This window comes from Trypanosoma cruzi, genomic scaffold (genome assembly GCF_000209065.1).
Source record: "Trypanosoma cruzi strain CL Brener 1047053516743 genomic scaffold, whole genome shotgun sequence".
Lineage (NCBI taxonomy): Eukaryota > Euglenozoa > Kinetoplastea > Trypanosomatida > Trypanosomatidae > Trypanosoma > Trypanosoma cruzi.
The window spans coordinates 23,832-31,855 of NW_001849432.1; the positions used below are offsets into that span (position 1 = coordinate 23,832).

Here is an 8,024-nt window from a genome sequence, read left to right on the forward strand (position 1 = left end):
ACGTCCTCCCGTCAGATCGCCTGCAGCAAAGACCGTCGCCGTCAGCAGCGGTCGGTGCCTTCCTCTCCCACTGGGGCGCAACTTCACCGACGCAGTCGCTCGCCTCCTCCCCAACCAACACAACGAGGGAGCAGCGGCAAAAGATGAGACACGCACGGCAGGCGCGCTGTCGCAGAGCCCCACTGCTGCCGCCATGACCAAACAAGGTCGGCTGCAGGGCGCAAAAAGAAGAATAAACACCCCACCAAACGCCTCGGCACCACGTGGAAGCACCGCAACCGACACACGAGGCGAAGCGCCGTGAAGCAGGCACCAAAACCAAAGCTCCTCCAACAAATTCATCGTGAAGCAAAAGAAAACTTTATGCGAGCGCGAAAAAATTCACACAAACTGAAAAAAAAAAATGACGGTGCAGAGGCAATAAATGGTCGTGGTGAACAGCAGCCGTGGCATCGCGTCCCTCCCTCATCAAACGGCACCGCACCGTGACGACAGCCTGCAATGACGACGATTGAGTAGCACACACAAAGCGGTACAAACCTTTCATCCCGCACTCGCTCAAGTTTACGCTCTCAGTATGTACTGCCAACAACACCGGGAAGGACACGGAAGGGAACTGTTCTGTCCATCCACCTTCTGCCCACAACAGAACCTCCCCATCCTCATCCTCGCTAAGCCCTGGGTGCCGCGAAACGCCGTCAAGCAGAGCCAATTGTATGGAAGTCTCCAATGCGCGGGGCGAGGCTGGCAGCCACCCACGCTCACTCCCGCACATTTCCTCTCCCACAACTTTCCACACACACAAAAGGGCAAAGACATGGGAAGAAAAGCCCGCCGCACAACACACGCAGAGGCAACGCCATCCACGTCGCACCGCAAGAAAAAAAAGCGGCCACAACAAGAGCGAAGGGTCGAGTTCAAATCCACGGCGCCGAGCTTTACTTCTCTCTTTCCCGACGGATTGGAATTACGCCCCACAGCAGGTTGTGGTGGATTGGCGTCTCACACACACAGTGAGGCACGGCGCACACCATCCGCTCTCCTCCGAGTGCACTCAGCAGACCGGCGCCCAGTCGCCCTCGTGCCATCGCAATGGGGAACACAAACAATCGTCGAAGCGGACCATCGATGCCTATAACAAAAAAAAAAAAAAAAGATGGGAGTCCACAAGAACTCCCCAAAATATAGAAAGAAAAAATGATTCGGAAAAAGGCCTATTTCATGTGCCAAGGAGTACCATACAGTCATGTGTTTGTGCATGCATATTGCCTGTAAAAGGAAAAAGAAGTCAAAGAAAAGACTCTACTGTTCCACCAGCTCGCACAACATCCTTCACATTTCGTGCGGCGTCCGGCCTGTTCTTCCAAACATCGTTTCGTGCGTACCGTGGGACGCACAGCCGCGGAGCCGGCACCACGTGTGGGCAGTAAAAAGCAAACAAAACAAAACAAGAGAAAAAGCAATGTGTGCTCCGTCCCTCAGGCCCTCGTCGCACGCCCACACGTCACGGCTCCCTCAGCGCGCCGTTCGTCGCGGCCCCTCCTCATGCGTGCAGCAGGCGAGGCGCACAGGGCCGTCGTCATGAGCGTGTCGGTGGTGTGCGAGTGGAGCAGTTGGGCGGGAAACACACGGCACCCCTCACAGGAAGAGTGCAGAAACAATTAAAAGAGGGAAGAGTGGAAAAGAAAACGTCCATAGTGATTGCCCCCAAAAGCAAAAAGCAAAGAAGGATTGAGAATGGCGAGATTAAAAAATAAATAAAACAAAACATTTTAACGAAAACAAAACAAAAGAATAAAAAAAAACTCACGGTGCTCCGCCCATGCAGCCAGGCAGGACGGCAGCGGTGCGTGTCGTGCAAAAGAGAGCACCAACGGGCCTGCATGGGTGTGCATGCATATATACAATGGGCACATTATTGTGTGTGCCTCGTGGGGTGAGGTGAGGGCGAGAGTCCATGCAAGGGGACACACACACAGAGAGAGAAGGAAGAGTGTGTGTGCGGGCGGTGCATGGCTCTCTCTCACTCACTCTCACGCGGCCACCACCGCAACAGCAGCAGCCGCACACGCAACAACAACAAGAAGAAGACGCAGAAGAGGAGAGATGGTGTGGGAGACCGCGGTGCTGCTGTCACTCTCAACGTCTGCGGTTTCCTTGCCCTCCGTTACACTCTTAGGGTTAGTTGTTGGAGCATTCTTCTCTCCTGTGAAGGTTACGGTGCCGTTTTTGTTTGGGTGGCTTACATCATGAGTGGTCGGTTAGGCCGTTGTAATAGTTTCAGGTTCTGCAGCTGAAGGACTTGGAGTGGGACTCTCACCGTCGCCCAATCCCTCATTTTTTCCATCGGTGTTGTTAAGGGATGCAGTTGGGGATCCTACACGGGCAGTGTTGGCAGCCGCCTCACTGGTTGCCGCGTCGTCAATGGAGGGACTGCTAGCATCCTCCGACGCCAGAGTGTCAATACCACCAGCATCGGGCTTCAGAGCTTGATCAGTTGTGTTTTTGGTTTCACTGTCTTCATTTGGGTTCCGTGTGGCACGTGAATGTTCGGGAGTTTCTTCAGCTGTCAGTTCCTCTTTTGAGTTCACTGTTTTATTCGCTGTCGGCACTGTTGACGGTGATGGCTGTGCTTTTGGTGCCGCTGGAGCGCCTGGTAATTGTGTGTCAATACCATCAATTGCTTTTGGATTTTTATGATTTTGATTTATATTTGGGTCTGCCAGGTCTGTGTCCGTCCCTTTCAAATGAGTGGCAATGGTTTCCTGACTATCCAATAGAACCTCCCCATCGGTAGTCAAAGGTTTGACAGTAGAACCATCATTCTTCTCTTTACACATAGATTTATCGGGTGGTGCTTGATCAAAGCTTCCTCCATCTGACATGTCTCGTTCACTGGGATGAGAATCACCCTCAGACGCAGTTTTCATTGTCTTTGTTTTATCCGTTTTCACTCCGTTTTCCCCAGAGACGCCTGACCCCGTCCTAGAATCGCCAATACCAGACCGAGAAAGGGAAGCTGACTCCTCTTCCGTACATCTACCGTAGGCACTACACCACAGCACGCAGAGGGCACACACCAGCAGCACACGGCCAGTCATCATCATCGCCATCACTCCTGTCACTTGCGTGTAGACTTCAGCACAAACTAGCTCCCCGTCAACGCAGAGCGAAAGCAAAAGGAGAAACACGGCACAGTAAAAAACACCACCAGAAGCAGCACGCATTTCATGATAAATATTGAACCAATGAAAATGCAAAAACGCACAGCGCCATGCAATAATTTAACAACAAGAAAAACACACAAAGCAACAAAAAAGCAACACAAAAGTAAAAAAGCAGCAGTAAATTAAAACAGTAAAAACACAATCTGCACCCAAGTGACACCAGTGCGCATGCACCTATCCTCAACAGTGCATCCACGCAAACAGTCGTGTGCGTCTCATGCATATGAGTGTGTCTGCGATGCGTTCAACGTGGCGGATGTGGGAAGCAAAGAGGAGCACACAGCAGGGCAGCGGAAGCAAACACAGCAAAAACAATCATCGTAATTACTCTTACTTCATACATCGGACCACAGTGGACGTACACATGTCCCTGTGGCTGAGTGCTGGCACGCACAGCCCACGCTCCCTTTCAGCCCACAGCGGTGCACGCCAGCGCGCATACTGCGAGCAGCAGCGGGGCACACACCCACGCAGAGCTGCTGAGGCTGCCGTCAATTTCGCGAAGAAGTGACGGTTCGCAGGTGGTCGTCGTATTCGTAGTTGGCGCCTTCGTCGTCGTCGTGGACGTCGTGGAAGTAGTTGCTTTTATTTCCTTATCGGCTTTTTTCCCATCCTGTCCCTCAATAGCCGTACCTGATACCTGTATCGAACCGGGCTTTTCGTTTAAAACCTGTTCTGCACCGGACGCCGCACTTCCCGACTGTAACGCACCAGCCTCTGTATTTGGTTTCGGTACCTCTACAGTGTTCTCTTGTCTCTTTAGAGGAGTCGAGCCCCCATTTCGTAACCCTTCCTCAACGTTCCCACTATCTGCCAGTTCCGCACCATTGTCCGTCAGCGAATCCTGTCCATTATCGGGATTATCTCGCGCTTTTGACTGAGGGGGCGACATGCCCGAGCCGGCGGAAATTTCTCCAACAGTCTCTGCCGCGCACACGGGCGAGCAGCAGCACAGGGCGAGCATCAACAGGACGCACAGCAGACGGCACGTCATCATCCTCGTGAGTGTGGTCGTTCAGTGGTGTGGAGCTGATCTGCACAGTGAGGGACATGGAGAGCAACAGGGGAGACGAGAGGTGCGGCAGACACACACGGAGGGCACACCACATGACGAGAGGGCAGCAGCCAGGCATGCACCGTACGCCGCACACAACGCACGACACACACTCCATTCCACGGCAGCAGACACACACAACAGCAAAGTAACAATAAAAAAAGGAATGATCCCCGCACACCACGCGGATTGTTGGTCCACGGAAGCGCGGCCAATATTTAGCACAATAACAACTTCTTTACTTTTAGTTGTATGTTGCAATAACGAGTGAGTACCGCAAGAGCCGTCCGCGGTAAAGTGGCAGGCATTCCGTCTCATGTGGGCCGTCGTGTGGCTGGGGAAGTTCCAAACAGTCGCAGTCCTTACTCTCAACGACGGGGCATTCCCGCAGTAGATGAAGCGAAGTCTCCCGTGGTCCGTCGTGGGGTCAGCAGCACGTGGCGTCTGTGACGTCGCGGTGGCGGAAGCGCCTGGTCCATCTCGAGTACCCGCGTTTGTGTTTCCTGCGTGTCTTGCCTGCTGGCATGCTTGGCGACTTCGGCGGCGACCAGCGCGCGAGGCGACCGCTAGTAAGACGGTGGGGCCATTGCGGCAGCCGCATTTGAGGACTTCTCCAAGTATCGGAACGCCAGGCGGAGCGTGTCGGGCATGTGCCGTCATACTGTGGACGGACAAGCGCGCTCTGCGGCATATTGGGCAGGAGGACGTCAATCCGCCGCTCGCTGGCAGGAAAGGAGTTGCGGTGCTCACGTCGGGAAGAGGTTCCGGCGGAGGCAGAGGCGGGCCGGTCTCCTCGGTGAGGGAGGGACGGCGCCACCGACACAGGGAGCTGCTTGTGATTCGCAGGGCGCGCACAGGCGCACAGCATCTTTTAGAATAAAAGATTGGCGCCTGCCACCGCGAAGGCGTCAACAACCGCCCTGGACGACAGCATAAAGCCCTGCGGCTTCTCCTTGTGTTGCGCAGCGACTTTATTTGTTAGAGTGCTTAATTTCATTCTCTTGCAGCTTTTGTGGAAGGAGATGGGATGTTGAGGTCATCAGGACTGGGTTCTTTTGAGTGGCTGCCTTCCGTTGGCTTGCGGCCAGTCGTGGCGCTCTTTTGGGTTTGGCAGCTCGTCTCTTTTGTTTACTTCCCACTGCGGTACGTGGATAACACTGATCCGAGGAACATTTATTTGACCGCGTGTGAGCTGCTGCCGTGCGTGGTGCATGGACTATGTGATTGTGTGGGGAGGTGCATGGAGTGACGAATACTTCTGTTTGGCGTGTCGCGGTGTGTCGCAATGATGTTCGGATGGCATGTGGAGGGTGTTGTTTGTGATTTGTGTGTCTTCTCTGGTGGAGCCGACATGTGTGCGGGGATTGTGGCGTTGCTGGCTGACAGTTCCACGTCACTCTTCAGCATTCCTGGATGTGCTGAGGAATGACGGCTGGCGAACAGCGTGTTGGTGCTGCCGGTGGGAATAAGTGCATCGGGAATGGGCCGTTTTCTCTTTTCCGTGCTGGAGCCGATGTACTGGCACGAGGGCACCAGCTGCAGGCTGCCTGCCAGCACGTGTGTGCAGCGGATCCAAGCACACGCCGACGCTCGTCGCAAGAGCATGTGCGATCACAGTGGCCTTTTGTGGCGTGCTTTTGTGGACGTCAGCCCATCGATGAATGTGTGAAGCAAACGGCTGACTGCACACGAGGAGAATAAGTGCGTGCACTGTGCCGTGTTTCAGCGTCGATGGCAGAGCGACAGGAGGCCCGTGCTGGCAGCTGAGATCTTTGCGTCGCGAGGGATGTCGGCGTTGATTTTGGATCGTCGAGGGTGAAATGATTTTGCTGCTGCCCGTGTGTGTGGCCACTCCGGCGGAGGTCGAACACAAAAGGGAGGGATGCAGGCGCTGCGTGTGTGTGTGTGCAGGTGCCATGCAACAACGTCACAACAAACATGCAGCGACTCGGTGACCCTCACATCGTTGCGGTCCTCACGAGCAGCCGAGGCACGACCCGCATCGATGCACTTAGTGGACGGAGTGAGGCATCTTTTGAGGCGCAGCAGGGAACAGGATGTGTTGACGCAGCCACGACGTGCATGGAGTGTCACGATGGCACAGTGAGCTGTGGCTGGTGGAATATTTGCTTCTCGGAGGCAACAGAGAGAGAGCTGCTCCTGCTGCTGGCGTCGTTGCTTCCTTTTGTGGCCTCCCATGCCGATTATCGTCTGTCCGCTGATCATGTGTGGCATGCCTCCACTGGTGACGTCGTCTGCAGGCATTCCACAGCACCAGTGAAACGCACATCACGTCGCATGCCTTGGCTGTGGATATGGTGTCGTGAGTGCAGCCGGCATTATTTTGCCCGACTCCTTTTCACTGCTTTGCGACGAATAGATGCGTCGCCGCCCGAGTCATTCACTGCAGCTCCGTGCGTTGTACTGCCAGCACACGACTCTCCTGTTGTCTGGCGCCTGGCTGACAGTCAAGCACCACTGTGTTGGGACATGCAAGGATGTGGACTGCCGCTCACGGTGTTGGGCACCGCTGTTTGGATGTGGCGGCCACACGAGCGGATGTATTGTGGCACAATCAAATGCGTGAAATACGCGGAATCATAGCGGCTGCAATAATATCAGCGGTGTGGCACCACGGAGTATGTGAGGGGGTGATGCATGATGAATCACAGTGGGCGGCATGCGAGGGAAGTGCACCGCGACGGAGCGTCATCCCGCCCTCAGCGTGCAGGGGAATGTGCACCCACAAAATATATGGACGAGACACCACCAAACACACATGCCCTTCCATGCAGCAATAAATAGGAGCGAAGGTGCGTTCTGGTGTGTGGGAGTCCACTCAAATATTTTCATTTCCACCGCAATAAAAGGTGGGGAATCAGGTGCCACAGCAACGAATGGAAAAACAAACGTCTATTGCAACACTTTACCAGTGAAAAGCAGGAAGAACACACACCGAATTATTGGCTGCACCAACACAAGAAACATTCACAAGAGGGAAAAAAGAAAAATAATTGTGCACCCTGCAGGAACCCCCAACACACGATGCAGACATGAAGGCTTACCCTCCGAAAAAACAACATATGCGGACATCTGCCAACATTCAAACAGAAACACAAATAAATGGTTGCCTGCATTATTCCATTCGTTGCGCTTATATTTGCGTGTGTTGCTGCTGCTGGTGGTGTTTTTTACTGTGCCGTGTTTCTCCTTTTGCTTTCGCTCTGCGTTGACGGGGAGCTAGTTTGTGCTGAAGTCTACACGCAAGTGACAGGAGTGATGGCGATGATGATGACTGGCCGTGTGCTGCTGGTGTGTGCCCTCTGCGTGCTGTGGTGTAGTGCCTACGGTAGATGTACGGAAGAGGAGTCAGCTTCCCTTTCTCGGTCTGGTATTGGCGATTCTAGGACGGGGTCAGGCGTCTCTGGGGAAAACGGAGTGAAAACGGATAAAACAAAGACAATGAAAACTGCGTCTGAGGGTGATTCTCATCCCAGTGAACGAGACATGTCAGATGGAGGAAGCTTTGATCAAGCACCACCCGATAAATCTATGTGTAAAGAGAAGAATGATGGTTCTACTGTCAAACCTTTGACTACCGATGGGGAGGTTCTATTGGATAGTCAGGAAACCATTGCCACTCATTTGAAAGGGACGGACACAGAACTGGCAGACCCAAATATAAATCAAAATCATAAAAATCCAAAAGCAATTGATGGTATTGACACACAATTACCAGGCGC

The 8,024-nt window shown here is 53.6% G+C and overlaps 2 protein-coding genes and 1 pseudogene across 2 annotated transcripts, besides 6 other annotated features; 1 reads left to right on the forward strand and 2 right to left on the reverse strand.

Moving 5' to 3' along the window:
* Window positions 1-3,205: a sequence feature (areas not merged during assembly with more than two copies in the genome that could not be assigned to a particular haplotype).
* Tc00.1047053510417.20 lies at window positions 2,034-3,113 on the reverse strand (annotated as a pseudogene).
* Window positions 3,206-3,467: a sequence feature (areas merged during assembly that could not be assigned to a particular haplotype. This can correspond to areas where the two haplotypes were merged or to regions with more than two copies in the genome that were merged during assembly.).
* Window positions 3,468-3,759: a sequence feature (areas merged during assembly that could not be assigned to a particular haplotype. This can correspond to areas where the two haplotypes were merged or to regions with more than two copies in the genome that were merged during assembly.).
* Window positions 3,637-4,224, reverse strand: Tc00.1047053510417.30 (mucin TcMUCII, putative; the record flags this gene model as incomplete). The annotated part of the gene is made up of 1 exon (XM_800318.1): window positions 3,637-4,224. One exon carries the CDS (start codon window positions 4,222-4,224, stop codon window positions 3,637-3,639), a length of 588 nt encoding a protein of 195 aa, XP_805411.1.
* Window positions 3,749-3,798: a microsatellite.
* Window positions 3,760-4,900: a sequence feature (areas not merged during assembly with more than two copies in the genome that could not be assigned to a particular haplotype).
* Window positions 4,901-8,024: a sequence feature (areas merged during assembly that could not be assigned to a particular haplotype. This can correspond to areas where the two haplotypes were merged or to regions with more than two copies in the genome that were merged during assembly.).
* Window positions 7,561-8,024, forward strand: Tc00.1047053510417.40 (mucin-associated surface protein (MASP), putative; the record flags this gene model as incomplete). Its single annotated transcript, XM_800319.1, has 1 exon — window positions 7,561-8,024. A coding segment is annotated over one exon (464 nt), but the record flags the coding sequence as incomplete, so codon positions are not given.